Genomic DNA, 19,825 nt, shown 5'->3' on the forward strand with positions numbered 1-19,825 from the left:
GGCTTAAAATTTTACAAGTTATGTTTGCTTTTTACTTTACCATTTAATGTAATCTCGAAACCGCTGTCTGTGCCATCTTTATTTTTCGACGCGAAGTATTGTTAATACAGGGCTAAGAATTAGGGAAGATGATGAAGCAGCGTTCCAACCCATTGTAGCTAAGAACAAAATGGTTGAAAATTTTATCACTATAATTCAGGAAAATTCGGAATTCGGTGCGGACAAAGTTTCGACAGTTGACGGGCCTCGCCTATGATATTTACCGGTGTCCCCATTAGTTCAAGACTAGTATTTCACTGGTGCCCCTGCTTTTAAGGGTGCAAGTGAATTATGCCCCGCCGGTAATTGCTGATGAGCTTCATGTCAGAGGGGCTTTGATTTACTAATACTCTGGGGCCAAAGGCTGGTCAGACCAGGACAGGGGCCGGACTGAGACAGTGGGGTGGAATGACAGGTAAAAGTGTCAAGTTCCCAAGACATCAATTGACCAGGCCATTCAAAAGAAGCCTGCGGGCGGTAGTAATTTGAATCACGGCATTCGAACATAACAAAATAGCTCGCGAAGTCCCCGGCATTCACGCTGGCAAGACACATTTTCAAACTCAGACATCAGTTCCTTGCATCATCGCATTTCATATCAACACGTTTCGTCAGCAAAATGGTAAGAACTCTTCGATAGCATCACGCACGAGAATTACGCTTGTCGACCTCAAGCAAGAAACTGACGCACAACCCAGACAGGCACCATACCGCTTTACCAACGGGACGAGTCGCTACGGAGCCACATCACCAAAGTGAGGTCGGTGCGACCCGTGTCGGCCCTCTCTGACGAGAACAAGCTGCTGTTCAAACAGGCTACCGCCCAAGACCTGGTGGTAGTGACGGCCGAGACCATCTTCTACGCCCAGGGCGGCGGCCAACCCTACGACACGGGCGTCATGCGAGGCAGCACCGGGGCCGAGTTCCGCGTCACTGCCGTGCGCAACGCCGTCGACGGCGGCGAGATCCTCCACCTGGGCAGCTTCGCCGGCCTCACGCAGTTTGTGGACGGCGAGGAGGCCGTCGAGCAGGTAGTCGACGACGCGCGCCGCACTCTACACTCGCGAGTGCACACGGCCGGACACTTGGTCGCGCTCGCGGTGCGGCACATGGCCGACAGCATGCCCGCGCCGGTGGTGGAGCTGGGGGCTTCGCACGCACCCGAGAGCGCCTTTGTGAACTTTGAGGGCACCATCGACGGGTCGTGCAAGGACGTAGTGCAGCGCAAGGTCGACGAGTTCGTCGCGGCCGCGCTGCCGGTCAAGGTCTACTTTTGGACAGAGGAGGAACTTAGAGCGAGGTGTGCCACCGTCCCACAGGCGGTTGTCATGCCCAGCGACGGCGGGCTGGTGCGGGCCGTGGATATCGAGGGCGCTGGGGCGTACCCGTGTGGTGGGACGCATGTGCGGGACACGGGGCTCGTGGGCAGGGTTACGGTGAAGAAAATTTCGAGGTCCAAAGGGAACAGTAGGGTTTCGTACAGTATAGAGTAACATGTGGGGCCTGTGGATGAGGCGCGCTTTTCAACGTGTTTACCTGTAGGGCGTATATTGTAAAGTTGTATGTGAAATATGAATTAATTATTTGAGTAAAACTGCTTGTTGCACTTACATGTTCAGGGTTTGCTCCCCAAAATCCCGCCCTTTGATTGGACTTACTAAGGCTCGGAGTAATACCCCAGTTCCTAATTAGGTATAAGAAATAATCCACTCACCACGTAATCGCAACACCAACACCCTTAAAGAAAAGTTCAGACAGCCACTGAAAGGCATCTCAATTCACAATTACAGCAGCAACCCACGCTAAACTGTTAGTTCAACATGACTGAAATTAGCATTTCAGTGAAGCTTGTATCGGATAGTCCGATTCCGGAAGGGGTCGAAATCGGCAAACACCACCAAAAGAATGGAACTTTTCAAAACCCCTGGGCTAGCTGGCTGCCTTGGGATCCCGAAGCAGTCAAAGCTCATTTGATGAAGTATACAGACATCTTAACCATTCCTGTTCACCCGGCAAAACATGATTATGCTAACGCACAAACAGACGGAAATGGGGAAGCACTTGGACGCAGTAGGTTTTGCATACTGCATACTTGATCAAGGAATACCCCAAGAAGCAGCGAAAGTAGAACGGTGAAGCTGACTCCTCCAACCAATCCCAAAAGTCCATCTGTAGCACATGCAGATATGCCGGTGATGCGCCCAAACCTAGGCAAGCAACGAACGGCGGCAGTCGACGGCGAGCTGCGCACCACTTGGCTCGGCCACGCATGCTACCTGGTCGAGTTCCCATCCGGTCTGCGGGTATTGTTCGATCCAGTCATGACGGACCGCTGTTCGCCAGTGAGCTTCCTTGGCCCGAAAAGGTTCACCGAGGCGCCGTGCACGATCAGCGACATACCAATTGTTGACATTGTTGTCATTTCTCACAATCATTATGACCATGTATGTGTCTGCGGCGTGTGCTGCGTATTTCGTCCTTTGTTTTTTTCTTTTTTCTTTTTTTCTTTCTTTTTTTGATTCTTCCCACAACCAATCCACCGCTTACAATCAAATTAGATGAGCTACCCGACCATCGCAGAGATCCAAAAACACCACCCCAACGCGCATTTCTTTGCACCCCTCGGCAACGCCGACTGGTTCAGGTCCTGTGGAATTACCGCCGTGACGGAGCTAGACTGGTGGCGAGAAGCCGACGTGGTCATCGCCGGGCAGTCGCTCGACGGGGCCGGCATCTCGGCGCGCCTGACCTGCCTCCCTGCACAGCACAACTCGGGCCGTACGCCCTTCAACACGGACCGGACCCTGTGGGCCTCGTGGGCGGTCGAATCAGGTGGAGGAAAAGTGTTCTTCGCCGGCGACACCGGCTACCGAGCCATCCCTCACGCCGTGGCCGCCGCCGCCGCCGAAGCCGCACGCATCGCCGAGACGGAGGCCCAGGGCAAAACCGAAGTCGACGCCGACTTTGAGGACGAGTACTACGATTCCCACGTGGACGAGCTGCCTCCCGCTTGTCCGGCGTTTGCGCAGATCGGCAAGCTCCACGGGCCCTTCGCGCTGGGTCTGCTGCCCATCGGCGCCTACGAGCCGCGAGGGCTGATGGCGAGCATCCACGCCAGCCCCGCGGACGCCGTGGAGATCTTCCGGGACACGCGGTGCGGGCGCGGCCTGGCCATGCATTGGGGCACGTGGGTCATGGGCGACGAGGACGTGCGAGACCCGCCGAGGCGGCTTCGGTTGGCCCTTGCCAGGAAGGGAATGCCCGCTGAGGGTCTGTTTGACGTGTGTAAGCTGGGGGAGACGGTTGTGGTTCCGGTGGGGCCGGTGGGCGGACAGTAGGAGGCTGTTTGCTGATAATATCGGTTGTGTGTGCATCATGTAATACATTTGTACCTTGTTTATTGGTCCCAGGTGTTGTATAGGTACCCGCTTTCTGTCAAGTATATTGTCCTTTTGTTTATTTGTTCTTTTTCTAGTTCCCACCGGACCTTATAATCAAAGCCGCATCCGTTGTTATCCTCTGTCTTGAACGGCTGTAGCTTACACTTGTCGTCAACATCTTCCTCCATCCCGTCCCAGCCATGTTGAACGACAAGAATCCCATGAAGGTGCAAACCGCACCGCGAGGCCAGGCAATCCGCCCGACGCCTCTCGTGCTTATCCACGACGGCGGCGGTACAACCTTTAGCTATTTCTCCCTCGGCAGCCTGGGTCGCGATGTCTGGGCTCTCCACAACCCCAAGTACTTCACCTCGGAGCGATGGGACGGCGGCATCGACGAGATGGTGAAGCACTACATTGACCTGATCAAGGGTGCCGGCATTCGCGGTACCATCTTCCTAGGCGGTTCGTCAAACTACCTCCACCACTTGACGCCTATATAAACAACAGTATCGGACTAATGCAGAAATCCCTATACAACAAAAAGGTTGGTCACTCGGCGGCTACCTCTCCATGGCCATCGCCCGGGCCCTCGCCACCGAACCCAGTTCACGCATACGCGTAGCGGGCATCCTGCTCATGGACTCTCCCTTCCTCGTGTGCGGCGCGAAGCTGCCCAGCGACACGCCACCACCGGACGTGCAGCTGCCGGAGCTCGTGCAAAAGTCCCTGGACAACTGCCACGACATGCTGCACGACTGGGAGCTCCCCACGTGGGGTGGGGCAGCGTGCGGCGGCAAGAGCGTGCGCTTCACGACGGAGAAGCGCGCAAAGAGCTTCTTGGTCCCCAGCAGGTCGGCCATGTACAAGCCGCTGGGCGGGGAGTGGACCTCGGTAGAGACCGGGAGCTTTGAAGGGACAGACTCGCAGCAGGCAGCAGGCAGGGCGATACTACCGCCGGGGGTCTTGCTGCGGAGCGTGGATCGCGCACCCCCCAAGGGCGGCGACAAGGGTGTTCCCTGCCGTGTGGACGTGTTCCGAGATGAGACGATGCTGGGGTGGGATCACAAACACCTGTCCTTCATCAAAGCTGTCATTGATACGCCGTCGCATCACTATGGTCTGTTCAATCAGGAAAATGTAAGTGGGGTCCTTGTTTGCTGTATGCTGGGATTAAGCAAGACACTAACTTTGAATATTTGTGGAGGTTGCGCATGTGACTGCGAGTGTCAGTAACGCTTTAGAGATTCTTACTACAATCCGATCGGTCGTGTGAATTACTGAGTCCGTGTGTAAGGTGGCTTACTGTCCATGCTCCACCTTAGATGTATTATTATCTTTTGTAAGCTTCGTCAGGTTTTATCTGGCTATCTGTGGAAGCAGGAGCAAAAACATTATCAGTCCTTTTAATGATGAACCATCCAAAAATGGGGTGGGTTACCGACATTCTAGAAGTAAGCGCTGGATTCGCGTAGTCTGGTTTGGGACTTGGAGGTGACATTATGGTTACATTTCTGTAACCAACAACCAACTGCCAGTACCTAGGTGTTGGCATTACCTTTGAGTAAAGCCGCTTCAACCTTCTATCATCTTCTGAGCAACCAAGGATTACCGCTATTTTTTTATTTTTTTTTTGAAAAGAAAAGAGAAAATACGTAAAATGACACCGTCCGCAAACCTACCGGAAGAAATCCCACTAAAAGATGCCAAGATGGCCAGCGGCGAGCCGGAGATGGAGTGTCAACTTCACGAGCTCAGCCTGGGACCCAATCCGCTGACAGGTACGTCCAAATTAAAACCGGTCTGTGGGGAGCCAAGCGCTTGGAGAAATGTGAAACTGATGAGCGCAGGTATCCCAAACTTTGACAGCCACCAGAAGCACAGGGAGCACATACTGGTGCACATGGCCGCCGCGTTCCGTAACTGGGCGCGGGTTGGCTTCACTGAGGGCATCTCGGGCCACATCAGTGTGCGCGACCCGGAGTTTCCCAACTACATATGGATGAACCCGATAGGAAAGCACTTTGGGCTGTTGAACGCGAATGATATGCTGTGTTTTGATATTGATTCCGGTGTTGTTGTTGGTGGGAACCGTGTAAGAGCTCTTTGTTTCTTTTCCTGTTTTCTTTGTACTCATTTCATCTATTTTCTTCTTCTTTTCTTTTTTGGTCACACCTGGAGCAAAACCATGCTGACACTAAAACTCACAACAGGCCCGCCCCGCAAACAAACCTGGCTTCCACATCCACGCCGAAATCCACAAAGCCCGCGCTGACGTCCACGCAATCTGCCACGCGCACACAATCGCGGGACGCGCCTGGGCCGCGCTGGGGAGGCCGCTCGAGATGCTCACCCAGGACATATGCGATTTGTATGGCGACGCCCTGGCGACCGACACAAGCTACGGCGGCATCGTGACCGCCGAGGCGGAAGGGCGGCGTCTGGCCTCGGTGCTGGGCCCGCGCGGCAAGGCCGCCGTCCTGCTCAACCACGGCCTGATCAGCGTGGGGCACACGGTCGACGAGGCGCACTTCCTGTTTGGACTTTTGGATCGCAGCTGCGACATCCAGCTGCGGGTGGAGGCGGCTTGTGCTGCGAATCCCGACATGAAAAAATGCATCGTTCCGGACGAGTTGGCCTTGTCCAACTTCCGAATGGCTGGCGAGAAGAATTGGCTGTACGTCGAGGCGCAAAACGATATTGAGTATGAGATCGTGATGGCCGGAGAGGTTATTTCCGCTGGGTTGGAGAACATGCACGTCGATGTCGTGAAGTCTTGAGGGTGTTTGTTGTTTTCTCAATATGGTTCTATTTACGGCTATTGCTGGAGAGACTTTTAAAAAAAACATGACATTCTATTATATTGCTTTACACATTCTATCCAAATGAGATGAGGACCACAACCCAGTAGAGAGATTTCAATACTAAAACAAAACAAAATCAAAACATAAAAAACCAAATAAAAGCCTACTATCGGGTCTCAGTCAACAGTGACACCGAAAAGCTCCGCAACGGTATCTTTCATCTCCCTCAGCTGCCTCTCCTCGGCTTCTTTCAAATCGGCTTCGAAGCCGTCGCCGTAGCCGAAATACTGTCTGATCCGGCTCCAGCTGTACGCCACGTCCAGCATCGCCAGGGTGAACCTGCCGCGCATCGTCCGCAAAGTGGCTCCGACGAAGCCGGTCACGCCGACGTGGCCGCTGCCGCGCTCCAGCTCGTCCTTCCGCAGGGCACGCATGGCACAAAGCCCAATCAGCTTGATGCGGTTCACGGGGTCGCCGAGGAAGCGATTGCTGCCCTGCACCAGCGCGATGTTACGCTCCAGGAATAGCAGTTCGCGGGGGAACTTGCCCTCTTCGCCAAAGTAGGCGCCCGCCTCCCGCGTTATGCGGTCCTGGCGCTCCTTGGCCGTCTCCTGAGACCGTTTCTTTCCCGCACCGTCCTGCCCTTCGGTCTTCTTCAGCGGACGGTACATGGACGCCTCCGCCCACGCATCGACATTATCCATGCCCCACTCGGCTGACACTTTGTTAAGCCCCGCCTCGTCTCCCGTCACCATGGCTTCCCAGAATCGCGCGTACTGCCGCCGGAGGTCGTCGGATAGCGTTAAATACAGCCCATGGTCGAGCAGCACCACCTGCGCCCGGCCGCGCTTGGATGGGTGCTGCCTAACAAGGATGTTGCCCGGGTGCGGGTCGCAGTGCACAAAGCCCCAGCGGAACATCTGCACCGAGAATAGCTCTATCACGGTGCGCATCACATCGTCCAGCCGAAGGCCTAAGCCACCCTTGTGTTCAGCTCCCGGGGGAGGAGGTGGGGCAGGCGCGGCGGTCATCTTGTCCTTGTCCCAAAGGGTGACGCCGTGGATCCACTCGGTTGTGTAGACGTGCTCGGTAGTTAGGTCGCGATAGACTTTGGGGATGTGCACACGGTCTCCGAGGCTCGGATCCGTAGCGAGCAGCTCGGCCATGCGCTCTGCGTTGGCGGCCTCGTTTCGGAAGTCGGTCTCCTCCATAACCCTCTGGGCCACGAAATCGCCGATGGTGGTCACGGGCAGGCCGGTCGACCACGCCGTCCACTTGGCCATAACACTGAGCGCCCAGAGGTCCCACGAGACCTGCTTCGCCACCTCGGGTTTCTGCACCTTGACTGCAACCTCTCTACCGTCGGCCAACCGTGCGTAGTGCACTTGTGCAATAGACGCCGACGCCTTGGGGGACTTTTCAAAGAAGGCCATCGGTCCAGGTGGCGCGTTGCTGACATCGCCCTCCTCGACTATTTGCACGCCAAAGACCTCCTCGACTCCCCGGCCGTCAAAGTCCCGGCGCACAACCTTTTCCACGTCCTTCCAGGAAGCCTGCGGTGCGTCGTCAAACATCTCGCCGAAGAGCCGCTGGTACTCCTCGGGTAGTACGCCGCCCTGCATGGCGAGGGCCTGGCCGAATTTGGTATACAGGCCGCCGTTTCGCTTCAGCATGGCGACGACGCGCTCGGCGTTGCGGCGGTGCAGGGCGGTCTCGTGGGCTTCCCTCTCCGCCGGGGAGCCGCTGGCGTAATGTGAGCCGCCGATCCAAGAGTCTCGGCCGAAATTGAGCCTGTAATCCACCCCAACTAGCGCCAACGTGGCGTAGGCGTCGGCGGTGCGGATGGTGGAGCTGCCCAGGACCCATTTGTCAAAGTAGTAGTCGCATATGGCCAGCTCCACGAAAATTATGGCGGCGTGGTGGTACCACTTGAGCTTTTTGTTCCATTCCGACAGCTTCTCGTGCCATTTCTTCTCGCCCTTGTCGACGGGTACGGTCTTGCCGGCGGGAGGAGCCTCGGACGTTGAGGCGAAGCGCACACCACGGCTCGGGCGTGCACGCGCCGATAGACTCGGCTGCAGTCCGGTCGAAAATCGGCTCGGTATCGAAACCGGCACCTGCAGTCTAAGCCCGGCGCGGCCAACTAGCGCCGGCCGGATGTAGTGAAAAGGGGGCATCACGTGATACGGCAAGGAGGGCGTTCAATTGAGTACAATATGTTGGAGTAAATGCAAAGACCCAGTGTGGCGGTCATTGTACGCACAGCATCAATGAAGAACAATCATGCAATTGGTAGGGCGCCCATATGTGGGTGGTGTATTTCGTTTGCAGGGCGTGTCATAAACCCGGAAGTAACCATCCCGAACCATGCCGAGGGGCTAGCTCATGTCGTTTCGTTTCTTTCTGTTTTTTTTTTTTTTTTTTTTTCTGTCTATGCAAACGATAACCAACACCCACACGTAATGCTCTTATTGGGTCGCTTCGATATAAACGGGGTCCTTACGCACAGAAGTTAAATTAGTCTTCTCTCAAGGTGGAGAAGCATGACTGACTGGCTTACTGTCTGGCTTACTATCCGCATCCCCACAACATCCTCCCCTGACCATTCACTTGTCTCCTTGGCCTGCCTCACAATAGTCGGTGCAGGTACTCGTCTTCCTCTCTCTGCTTCTCTAGTGCTTATCCGGAGCGAGTAGTCCCACGCTAATCTATTTCCGGCGGACTTTGCCTGCCGTTTCTCTTTTGTCAGGTTCGCCGTCGCTGATCAATCGCGCCGATCATGTCGGCATTCGGTCCCGAGACGGCCTGCCCAGTCTCCATTGACCGATCCTTTGGCCCCTGGGCCGGGCCGGACTGCCGCGGAGGCTTTGACTTTACGCTTCTCTTTGAAGAAAGCATACTCTCGATACCTGTGTCGGGCATCTTTTTGCTGTGTTTCTTACCCACCGAATTAATTCGCCTGATTGCCCAGCCTATTAAAGTATCTGACGGCCTCTTGGGCTGGCAAAAAAAGGTGTGTTCTACGAATCCTGCAATAAATATCTTTTGACTGACGTTTCTCTTCCTCTTCTCTTTTTTTTTCTTCCTTTGCTTCGTGTGTCTAGATCGCATCAATATGTTACCTTGGCCTCAGCGCCGCCCTGCTCGGCCTATGGGCTAGTGACATGGGGTCCGGCACCATGCAAACCAGCACAACCATCCCCAGCGCTGCTCTTACGTTTGTATCGTCTGTGGCCTACGCCATCCTCTCATGGCTTGAGCACAGCCGGTCCATCCGGCCGTCCTCCTGCCTTTCGGCGTACCTCGGCCTGTCCATCCTCTTTGATTGCGCCCGGGCCCGTACCCTCTGGATGCTGGGGGACTCTAGCACCATCCCGGCCGTCTTCACCGCATCATTGGCCATTCGGTCCGTCATGTTAGTACTCGAGTCGACGGAGAAACGTTCCATCCTCCTGCCAGAGCTCAAGGGATGCTCGCACGAAGTGACCAGCGGCCCGCTAAACAGGGGCGTCTTCTTTTGGCTTTCCACGCTGTTCCTTAGAGGTTACAGTAAGGTGTTGTCCCTGAATGACCTGTATCCCCTCGACGAGGCCATGGTTTCCGAAGTCTTGTATGGACGCCTGGTCGAGGTGTGGGATAAGGTTCCCGACCGGGCCGCCCCCGGTGCTTTGTTCAACGCTTGGCTGTCGGCTTTTGGCGGCCCGTTGATGGCGGCCATCATTCCCAAGTTGCTTCAGATCGGCTTCACATATGCGCAGCCGTTCTTGATCACCGCCGCCATCGACCTCGCGGTTACTCCTCAAGAACAACCCTACAATAATAGGGGATATGGCCTGATAGGGGCTTACTTCTTGGTGTACACCGGTATAGCTGTTAGTCCTAACTGAATTCCCTGCCCTTTGCCACAACCAAATATACTATACCATGTCCCAGGATGCTAAACGGTTTTTAGGTCACAACTGGACAATACGAATTGCGAATGTACCGTGCCGCATCCATGATGAGGGGCAGCTTGGTGCCGCTCATCTACCAAAAGTCTCTCCACCTGGACAGCACGGCGTCCACTGTCGCCCCCTCGGCCGCCTTGACCCTAATGAGTACCGACATAGAGACCATCGCCAACGGCATCGTCCAACTGCATGAAACTTGGGCCAGCTTGGTAGAAATCGCACTGTCTATGTACCTCATCTGGAGACAGCTCGGGGCCGCTTGCGCCATGCCCATCGCTCTCTCCATCGCAGTCATGGTCGGCACCGGATTCCTCGCCGTGCCTACGGGCAAGCACCAGGCTTCTTGGATACAGGCGTCCCAGAACCGAGTCGAGGCCACCTCCAAAACCCTCGGGAGCATCAAATCGCTCAGGATATCCGGCCTGAACGACATGGCGTTTTCCGTCATCACCAAGCTGAGGTCCAAGGAGCTGGTGATTTCGAAACAGTTCAGGGTTCTTTTGAGCACTTCCCTAATGCTGGCGATCTGCACCCCCGTACTCGGCCCTGTAGTAACCTTTTCTACCTATGCTGGCATCGCTTCCAAGAGCGACGGCAGCTTCACGATCGCGCAGGCCTTTACTGCCTTTTCCCTCATCGTCCTGCTGAACAAACCGCTCGCAGCCATCATCTCTGCGCTTCCCCTCCTCGCCGGAGCCATGGCCTCCTGTCAGCGCATTCAGGATCACCTCAATGTCAGTGAGAGGAACGACAAGAGGACTCCGGCAGGGCGAGATTCCAACCGGCGCCGCAGCGGGATACAGACCCGCGAGTCCAAGTCTACGAAGCATCTCTTGGAAGGAAACGGTCCCGAAGATCAGTACGAGCTTGCCGGAACCATTAGGGCTGGCAGCGACAGTGTATCGACGGACAATGCGGACGTCATCGTCGCTCTCCAGGGCAAATGTTCGTGGAAAGAGGACAGCGAGCCGGTCATTGACATCCAGGATGAACTCTACATTCCGCGTCGGGCGTTGACCTTGGTCCTGGGACCCGTCGGCTGTGGCAAATCGACCCTTCTTAAAGGTCTCTTGGGCGAGCTTTCCCTGTTCGAGGGAACGGTTCGGACCTACTACTCAGGCGTCGCCTACAGCAGCCAAAACCCATGGCTGCCGAATCTCAAGATCCGTGATATTATCGTCGGACACTCTACGTGGGACCAGGCGTGGTACGACGCCGTCACCAAGGCCTGCGCGCTGGAGACTGATATTGCAAACTGGCCTCAGGGGGATCAAACCCCCGTCGGAACCAAAGGCATGTCTGTCAGCGGTGGCCAAAGTCAGCGCATCTCCATCGCTAGGGCTGTGTATTCGAGGAAAGAGTTCATCGTCCTGGACGACGTCTTCAGCGGCCTCGACTCCAACACAGAGCACTTGATTTTCGACAACCTGTTTGGCGAAAACGGATTGCTTCGCAGTGCCAGAATCACCGTGGTCCTCGCCAGTTCCAACGCTTACCGTGTGCATGATGCCGACGCCGTACTTGTCTTGAACGAAAAGGGACAGGTTCGATATTTCGGAGCGCCCACGGGGATGGAGCAGACCGTCGATATTGGGGATAGGACCAGCGCGGGCAAACCCCGTGCAGAGACCAAGCAAGCAGAGGCGACCGCCGTGGAAATGGTGCCCGTTCTGGCCAACGCTGACGAGATCGAGGCCGCGGCCAACGCCGCAAGGCAGCTCGGCAACCCAGCCGTCTATAAGTTCTACGCGGAGGCGGCAGGCAAGTTCGTCATGATCACCTTTGTCCTGGCCATGCTCATCTTTGCGTTTTGCGACGCCTTCCCGAGCATCTGGCTGGAGTGGTGGGCCGCGTCGGCGGATCCCCTCTCCAACCTGGGCAAGTGGATCGGCGTTTACGTTGCCCTTGGCATCGGTGCCGTCATCGCCTGCCTCGTCGGCACATACCAGCTTTTGATCGTCGTTATTAACCGCACCGGGCTCTATTTCCATGAAGTGCTGGTTGAAAAGGTCTCGCGCGCACCCATGTCTTTCCACACCACCGTGGACAGCGGTGTAACCGTGAACCGTTTTAGTCAGGACCTCCAGCTCATCGATATGGAACTCCCAGTCGCCGCGCTGGGAACCATCTTGGCGCTCTGCTTCGGCGTGGCGCAGTTCCTCCTGATATGCGTGACGTCGCGATACTTGGGCATCATCATCCCCTTCTTTTTCGGGTCTCTCTACTTGGTGCAGCACTTCTACCTGCGCACGTCGCGGCAGATGCGTCTCCTCGACATCGAACTGAAGGCGCCCCTCTACTCTCAGTTCATCGAGACCATCGACGGCCTGGCCACGATCCGCGCCTTTGGCTGGGAGGACGGCAGCGTGAAGAGAAACATGGCGATCCTGAACGACTCCCAGCGGCCGTCGTACATCCTCTACTGCCTGCAGCGCTGGCTGGTCTTCGCGGTGGACATGCTCATCATGTTTCTGGCCCTGATCCTGATCGTCCTCACGACGACGCTCCGCGAACAAATCGGCCCGGGATTCATCGGCATCGCACTGAGCAACATCCTGGCCTTTAGCGCAACCATGAAGTCCACCATAACCTCGTGGGTGAACCTGGAAATCTCCCTCGGCGCCGTGTCCCGCATCCGCTCCTTCGCGCTCGATCTCGAAACCGAGCGGCCCGAGAACCTCCCGGCATCCTGGTCCGAGCCGAGCGGTGCGTCCTGGCCCGCCCGCGGCGAGATCGAGCTCCGCGGCCTGGCCGCCTCGTATCCCTCCTCGGGCCGCGTGCTCAACGACGTCAGCCTGTCGGTCCAGCCGGGACAAAAAGTTGGCATCTGCGGGCGCACCGGCAGCGGCAAGTCCTCGCTGACCATGTGCCTGCTGCGCATGATGGACCTGGACGACGGCGCCATCCTGATCGACGGCGTCGACACCGCAACCCTGCCGCCGGATTTTGTGCGCTCACGGCTCGTGGCCATCCCACAGTCCGCCTACGTCTTCGACGGCACCGTGCGTCTGAACGTGGACCCGGCCGGCGCCGCTACTGACGATGAGATTGATACTGTGCTGCGCGAGGTGCGGCTCTGGGATAGGGTCGAGGCCCTCGGCGGGTTGGACGCGACCATCGAAAACGGCGTCCTGAGCCAGGGGCAGGCGCAGCTGCTGGTCCTTGCGCGGGCCATGCTGAGGAAAGGAACGATTCTGATCTTGGACGAGGCCACGAGCAGGTATGTGGCCCCACCTCGTTCTAAATTGCATTATTACCCAATAATACTAACAAAATGTCGCAACAGCCTGGACAAGGAAACAAGCGCCATAGTGGACAGCGTGGTCAAGACGTGGTTCGCAGACTGGACGGTGCTCGCCATCGCGCACAAGCTCGACTCCATCCTCGACTTTGACAAGGTCCTCGTCCTCGAGGCGGGCAGGGTCATGGAGTTCGACAACCCCAGGAAGCTGCTGGCCACAGAGGGCTCCGTTTTTAGGGATTTGTATAATTTGCACAAGGATTAGATTTCGGAGGGTTAGACGCCAAAGCTTTTAGGCGCTGTCGGAAGGTTGCATTTAGAAAACTATTATAGATTGGGGCAATGCATGCATTGTATGTACACTAACCTACCTAATTTCTTCACTCATCATTGTTTCTCTTAAACATACTGCGGCATTAAATAGACTCAGATTTGATTGTTCAATCTACCACCGACGTCAATATTATTTCTTGTGGCACACTTGACACTCGACTTGATTTGAGATATGCATACCCAATGGTCTGCTTTGCTCAGTGGACCGGGAAGGGGGAAAACGGATTAGGGATTTACAGCTCTTGATTTTGAACTGATAGATGCCTAGATTCCATGACAAGGAACGAAATCTGTGTTGAACACCCCGAAAGGGGGTTGAACTCTTTATCTTTTCGAGGAGTTGTCTGTTGTTTTCCACCACTGCCCACCTATCTGCTACCGTATTATGTCGAAGCGTATCCTTGTAGTATAATCAACAATGCTTAATGTTACTGCCACATACGACCATACCCACTGGAATATACGGGATCCCGTCCGCTCTCCCTTAGTCAAACCAGTGAGGGCCGAACTAGTACTCAGGTGGGTGACCACTGGGGAATCCTCGGTGTTGTATGTTTTTGATATTTTTGCAGTTTACATACATGAATCACATGCTGTATCTCAAGCTCAAACTCTGTACCCCTACAATCTGGACATATTTATCACTCCGCACATCACTCTTGATCATGAATTGGTGCGGCGGCCGGGAACATGGCCCAGGCCGCATTGAGAGTCGTGATGGTGGTGATGATGTGGCCATTCTCGGGCTTTTCGGTGCCCATTCTATATGTCTACCACTAGTGTCCGAGCACTGCTCCTTGACGGACTTAGCTAACTTTGAAAACCGACCAAGTCTGGAAGTAGGACATAGCGAGGGAGGACTTCACCATTTTGATCGCTGCGGGCGGTAAACTGACTAAGCTTGTAGACTTGAGGACTTGGTAAAACGTTGATCGCGGTCAGGGTGATGGCCTCTTACTGCTGATGGTGGGCGAAGCTGGATTGGCCCACACGGGCGCCAAACGTCAAATGGGTTACCTGCGAAACTAGGTATTGCCCTCGCACTTTTAGAGAGTGGCTTTGTCAAGCACCGTCTCTATTGTTGTCTACACACGCTCCAAAAAGTATACCTGCTGGGAAATGTACTGTAGTGTCTGATTATGCGCTTGGTTGTCATCCAGAGAAGAAACGACATGACTACTCTTCATAATTCATTATTGTAACTCCCAAGGCTGTGTCCGACCCAGATGTGTAGGAGCTTCGTGTACTCCTCCATTATCAATTTGTACAGCTGCTTCATGTACTCTACCGTCAAGAGTACCATTAGGGTAGGCGTATATATCATGGTGTTTGTTTGGTAGGTACGCCATGCCTTCCTCTCCTGTTGCCTCATGGCTGTCATGGTTGCTGTAGGTAGCTCCTCGGTTGCGTCTTATGCGGTAGATAAGGACAGCAGCAAGAGCGATACCAATAACAGCAGCGGCACCAATGGCAATGCCTGCTATAGCACCAGTAGAAATACCATCTGTAGGGTTGTTGTCGCCGCTTGTGGCGCTCGTCGTGGCTGGTGTCTGACTTGCGAGGGCTGTGGTTGCTGGAGTGGCGGTTACTGGAGCTGTGGTTACGGGGGTTGTGGTTGCTGAGGCGGTTGGAGATGTTGTGGTTGCTGTTGAAGAAGCGATCTATTATTGTCAGAACTGGTACGGAAACATCTAATATCTTAGAAGCAGTATTGAAATGACTAACTGAAATCAACCTTATCCCCCATGCTTCAAGTCCCTCGTTTGTCGACGGTGTACGTGTCACAGACTCAAAGTTCGAGTTTTCGAGATTTGTGATGGCCCCCGTCCATACGGCACCAACTGTTGCTGTTGCGTGACAGCCGTACTGGTGATCTTTACACATGAAGGAGAAATCACCGCCGGTGACACTATTTTAGAGCTTATTAGCTGACAAGAGGAGTTTGTCTGCCGACCCGAAGAGGGCATTGCGATTCTTGAGACCTTGTTAAAATATGGGAATTAAAGGCAACAGACGTACCTAGGGCAGCAGGTCACCGTGGTCAATTGTGTGCCCAACCGACTTGTACCGGTACCGGTGCATGCAGTCGTGTATCCTGTAGGACAACCACCATCTGTTCGAAAAGGCACATTCATGGTAAAAGAAGGGGGGACACAGGCGCCAGTGGGCGTATTGCCCTCAAAAACAGGTGTCGGCGTTCCGTATAGGTTACTGAAGAAATTCCCTTTGTAAAAGACGCGGTAGTATAGTGTACTGGCAAAACATGATGTTGGAGCAGTCCATGTTGAAGCAATCGTCGGTAAAGCGTCCGTGTCCCAAATGAGTGCCATGGTTGGTGGGCTTTGTCTTTGCTTCCTTTTCGAGTTACACGAGCGGAACTGTTAGGAAGGATGGAAAACGACCGAGATGATGCTCAAATAAAACTACAAGCGCGAGAGCGATAATTATGTAGGTACTCATGCAATTCATTTGGTTCCCTGCACCAACAGCCAAGATGTCGTCCATACACCCCAAAGCTGATTGGTCCAAAATTTCCCCCTTCACATTGGAGTGGGCCTGTTGGAAAGGCCATAGGGGCACGCAGGGGGTTAAACACTGTAGGCTCCGTCAGTAAAATGCAATAACATACATAGTATACGTAGCCCAGCCTTGCCTGCTTGTTCATCTTTCGATCTGGATTCGATGGAGATAAATATGACCACGGTCTACGAAGCGGCAAGCGCCGGACTGTTCATTAAGGGGTGGGGGTTCTTATTTTTTCGTACCTCGTCGTGTAATTGCTTTAGCCTTACCGAGACTCCATAGTGGAGAGACTATCATCTCTTTAAGCCAATAAGAAACTATTTTTGTCGCCGAACCCTTACCCGCCAAGAACGCAAAAAGTGGCGTGATGACCAACATGAAGACCAATGAGGAAGGTGGCATGTCGCCTTAACCATGTCGTTTGCTTGCCGGCTTGCCGGTTAAGCCGTTCTAATCTTGTTGCCGCCCATGGCATGCAGTGAACCGACACCAGCACCTAATTTAAGGTCAGCTCTACGCAGTATGTTGGTATGTACTTCGAAGCAATACAGTGTATCTTGCGGGTGCAGGTAGGGAGGGAAGCTTGGGAGGTTGCCGGATCGAATTGGCTTTTGGGCGACTTAATCGAATATATGGACAATTACTTCGCACATACCAATAGTAGTGCAGCAAACCCCACTGAATAAAGAAATTTTGGTACGGAGAAAATACGAAACATTCCTTGGCTCGCCACTGTGAACCCCAGCCAGCCCTTGCAGAAGAATACCATCTACCCTGTCTTCCTCACTACGTGGCAAGGTGGTTTGTACCCTTGTCATGTTGGTTAATTGTCAAGGTCCCATTGTCAATTGTCCACCTCTGGTCTGGATTCTTTTTAACCTAAGTATTGAACCACCACCAACCGCCATCACCACCAGACGGTGGAATTTCCATCGTGTTCACGTGTTCATGCGTAAGGAAGCCTTTCTTATCATTCCAGTCAACTATCATTCCATGTTCCATGTCTAATTTTTTGTTTTTTTTTATCTTTTTTGATTGTTTCCGCCAAACCGACCGATTGGCCCGCCGCTTTCTCTTCCTTTACCCATATTTGCTCCGTATTTACGTTCTTTCTCGCGCAAGACTCACATCCGTCTTCATATAAAAAAGCAAAAAAGAAGAGGACACACGTTGCTTTGCTGGTTCCACATATCCATACTTCACTTTTACCTCTCTTTTTCCACATTAAATGGCGATCAGGCTTGCCAATCCAAACACTATACTCTCGCAATGCGATCAAGCCGTCCAGCATTTCTTACGGCCAAGATACCGCACCCGCCTTTTGGCGGTTCTCGCCTTGGTGATACTGTCAATCTGCTGGCTACTGTATGGCAAGTCAAATCTGCACCAAACTGGTCAACGTCGCAACCATGACTTCACTAGTCCGAAAGATTACGGCTCCTTGGACGATGCTTCAGCTTCAGCAAGGTCGGACTGGGTCAAAGCACACTCAGGCCACCGTATTCCTGCGAGCATTTGGCAGATTATGCTCCCCAAAGTTTTTGGTGAGAAGTCTCTGGTTAAGTCAGATGCCCTGAGGCAGACGGCTACCTGGTTGGCCATGAACCCAGATTATGTATAGTAAGTACAGTCAACCCTTATCGCAACACCCAGCCATGCTACAAGCTTACTTGGTTGCTAGTGTTTTAACTAATTATTGTTTAGTACTTTGGTGGGCCAGGATGGTGGAAACGATTTCGTCAACCGCCACTTTGGATACAACAAGACTATCGTCTCCACATTCAACTCTTTGCCTAATGTCGGCATGAAGTCCGATTTGCTTCGATATCTCATTCTTTATATTGAAGGTGGTGTTTATACAGACACGGACACTGTCGCATTGAGACCGATTGACGACTGGATACCGAAGCCATTCCGCAACGAGACCCGTCTTGTTGTCGGTATTGAATTCGACCAACGTGACGGAGGTAGATGGGCGGACATCCCTCACGCTCTTCAGTTTTGCCAGTGGACTATTGCTGCCGCACCTGGCCACCGTATTTTCCAGATGATGATATCCCGAGTGATTCAATCTTGGCAAGAGCTGAAGCAAAAGCACAACATCAACACCGTCGGCGAAGACCCGTCTTGGAAATTGACAAGCTTCGAAGTTATGAACTCCACCGGCCCAGCAGCATGGACGGATGTTGTGTGGGAATACTTGCAAGAAACCGACAACACCTTAACGGACATCAGGAACCTGTCATCCCTTGGTCCCCCAAGATTGTTCCATGATGTACTTGTTCTGCCCATTGATGGGTTTGGGATGGGACAGTCACATTCAGGCAGTACTAATGACGGAAGTATACCCGATGGGGCCCTCGCAAAACATTTGTTTGGGGGTTCGTGGAGAGCAGACTAGCATCAAAGTCTGCTTTGGTTACTATGTGTTGCCGAGGTGGGAACTTGAAATCGCCATGTACGATGTGAGCGTGCTTTAGCACAACAATACACACTTTGGATGGATATAGCAACTATCAAATCTAATATTAGAAAGTGAACATTTATAATTCGACATGAAACTTTGTTGATATTGGACACAAATCCTGTTATAGGCGACGAATCTGGACGACTGCATTACTAGAATCTACCACATAATCTGTCTCACTTTTGTTCAAGCTGCTCAGGCACTATCTACTTTTGCTCAAGTGTTTCTCATTCTGTTCAAGGTTAATCATCTATTTTCAATAGTTCAGCAATTCCTTCGGTCGGGCACGTTAGTCCCTAATATGGGCCCTCCAAAATAAGGGGAAAGCCTGTCACCATTATGAACCAAAACTAGGCATCCGGGATTATCCTTCTTTACTCTACCCATTTTATCCACTAAACAGATGGAATTCGTATGAAACCCACTTTTTGGGACCATTTGTCTTGACACCTTTCGTTAACATATCCTCCGCCAGTCTGTCTTTTACATTTGCTCAACTACTTTCCACAATCGCCTGTCAATTCAAACCTCTTAAAGTTGAACAGCAAAACTGCCAAAAAAAAAGAAACCGGTAAAGTTCGACCTACAGCGATTGAATATCATCAGTAGCTAAGGTTTTCACAGGTGCCCCCAACTCTCCCATTAGTTACACGAGCAAACCTTTGGTTTTTCTTTGTGTTCAAAAAAGATACGAATTCACAGTATAGAATATCATTTGACGACAAACCGATGCATAAGACACGAGCGGTTTGACCAAACCGCCGCCACCAAAGACCCGTCTGTGTACACGTTTCCCACCTTTCTCGACAACTGTGTCAAGTTTCTCGAGTATTATTGGTGTCGGAAATAAACAAAGGAAACTGGTGAACGAGTTACGACGCCTCAAGTATACTCTGTTCGAACCAGATTCGAAAATGCATGTTACTAGAGCATGAAAAAAGGTTAGTAAATGCTGCCCCAGAGGAGATTGCTTCACTTCACCATATATAGGCTCAAACAAAGAAAAAAGTTAAATATTCCTATCCATGGTATGCTAAGGAGTGTATATAACAGCAGAAAATGATAATTCTATGCAGTACGGCGCACTG

At 53.2% G+C, this 19,825-nt stretch overlaps 8 protein-coding genes across 8 annotated transcripts; 6 read left to right on the top strand and 2 right to left on the bottom strand.

Moving 5' to 3' along the window:
• Positions 1–514: 514 nt before the first annotated feature.
• On the top strand, positions 515–1,532 carry PgNI_08016 (uncharacterized protein; the record flags this gene model as incomplete). The annotated part of the gene is made up of 2 exons (XM_031128018.1): positions 515–661; positions 738–1,532. The coding sequence occupies exons 1-2, from the start codon at positions 659–661 to the stop codon at positions 1,530–1,532; spliced, it is 798 nt and encodes a 265-aa protein (XP_030979424.1). The 5' UTR covers positions 515–658.
• A 693-nt stretch (positions 1,533–2,225) lies between these two features.
• PgNI_08017 (uncharacterized protein) lies at positions 2,226–4,655 on the top strand (the record flags this gene model as incomplete). The annotated part of the gene is made up of 5 exons (XM_031128019.1): positions 2,226–2,483; positions 2,598–3,324; positions 3,618–3,884; positions 3,967–4,559; positions 4,653–4,655. 5 exons carry the CDS (start codon positions 2,226–2,228, stop codon positions 4,653–4,655), a joined length of 1,848 nt encoding a protein of 615 aa, XP_030979426.1.
• Positions 4,656–5,130: 475 nt separating this feature from the next.
• Positions 5,131–6,199, top strand: PgNI_08018 (uncharacterized protein; the record flags this gene model as incomplete). The annotated part of the gene is made up of 3 exons (XM_031128020.1): positions 5,131–5,200; positions 5,270–5,514; positions 5,633–6,199. The coding sequence occupies 3 exons, from the start codon at positions 5,131–5,133 to the stop codon at positions 6,197–6,199; spliced, it is 882 nt and encodes a 293-aa protein (XP_030978718.1).
• A 200-nt stretch (positions 6,200–6,399) lies between these two features.
• PgNI_08019 (uncharacterized protein) lies at positions 6,400–8,400 on the bottom strand (the record flags this gene model as incomplete). The annotated part of the gene is made up of 1 exon (XM_031128021.1): positions 6,400–8,400. The coding sequence occupies one exon, from the start codon at positions 8,398–8,400 to the stop codon at positions 6,400–6,402; it is 2,001 nt and encodes a 666-aa protein (XP_030978719.1).
• A 602-nt stretch (positions 8,401–9,002) lies between these two features.
• Positions 9,003–13,842, top strand: PgNI_08020 (uncharacterized protein; the record flags this gene model as incomplete). The annotated part of the gene is made up of 4 exons (XM_031128022.1): positions 9,003–9,236; positions 9,328–10,095; positions 10,176–13,393; positions 13,460–13,842. 4 exons carry the CDS (start codon positions 9,003–9,005, stop codon positions 13,677–13,679), a joined length of 4,440 nt encoding a protein of 1,479 aa, XP_030979262.1. The 3' UTR covers positions 13,680–13,842.
• Positions 13,843–14,172: 330 nt separating this feature from the next.
• Positions 14,173–14,456, top strand: PgNI_08021 (uncharacterized protein; the record flags this gene model as incomplete). Its single annotated transcript, XM_031128023.1, has 2 exons — positions 14,173–14,219; positions 14,267–14,456. 2 exons carry the CDS (start codon positions 14,173–14,175, stop codon positions 14,454–14,456), a joined length of 237 nt encoding a protein of 78 aa, XP_030979261.1.
• A 373-nt stretch (positions 14,457–14,829) lies between these two features.
• PgNI_08022 (uncharacterized protein) lies at positions 14,830–16,126 on the bottom strand. The gene is made up of 3 exons (XM_031128024.1): positions 15,767–16,126; positions 15,473–15,656; positions 14,830–15,408 (listed from the first exon to the last, which is right to left on the bottom strand). Exons 1-3 carry the CDS (start codon positions 16,075–16,077, stop codon positions 14,941–14,943), a joined length of 963 nt encoding a protein of 320 aa, XP_030979264.1. The 5' UTR covers positions 16,078–16,126; the 3' UTR covers positions 14,830–14,940.
• An 898-nt stretch (positions 16,127–17,024) lies between these two features.
• On the top strand, positions 17,025–18,671 carry PgNI_08023 (uncharacterized protein; the record flags this gene model as incomplete). The annotated part of the gene is made up of 2 exons (XM_031128025.1): positions 17,025–17,890; positions 17,975–18,671. Exons 1-2 carry the CDS (start codon positions 17,499–17,501, stop codon positions 18,669–18,671), a joined length of 1,089 nt encoding a protein of 362 aa, XP_030979263.1. The 5' UTR covers positions 17,025–17,498.
• Positions 18,672–19,825: the final 1,154 nt, after the last annotated feature.

The sequence above is a fragment of the Pyricularia grisea genome, assembly GCF_004355905.1.
Source record: "Pyricularia grisea strain NI907 chromosome V map unlocalized Pyricularia_grisea_NI907_Scaffold_6, whole genome shotgun sequence".
NCBI classification, from domain to species: Eukaryota; Fungi; Ascomycota; class Sordariomycetes; order Magnaporthales; family Pyriculariaceae; genus Pyricularia; species Pyricularia grisea.

Excerpts from the sequence above, each read along its gene's own strand:
- PgNI_08022 (XM_031128024.1), bottom strand. The coding sequence starts at position 16,077 with ATGGCACTCATTTGGGACACGGACGCTTTACCGACGATTGCTTCAACA. Across the intron at positions 15,657-15,766 it reads ACGGTGACCTGCTGCCCTAG|TGTCACCGGCGGTGATTTCT; the intron begins GTACGTCTGTTG and ends GCTCTAAAATAG. Across the intron at positions 15,409-15,472 it reads GGGGGATAAGGTTGATTTCA|ATCGCTTCTTCAACAGCAAC; the intron begins GTTAGTCATTTC and ends TGACAATAATAG.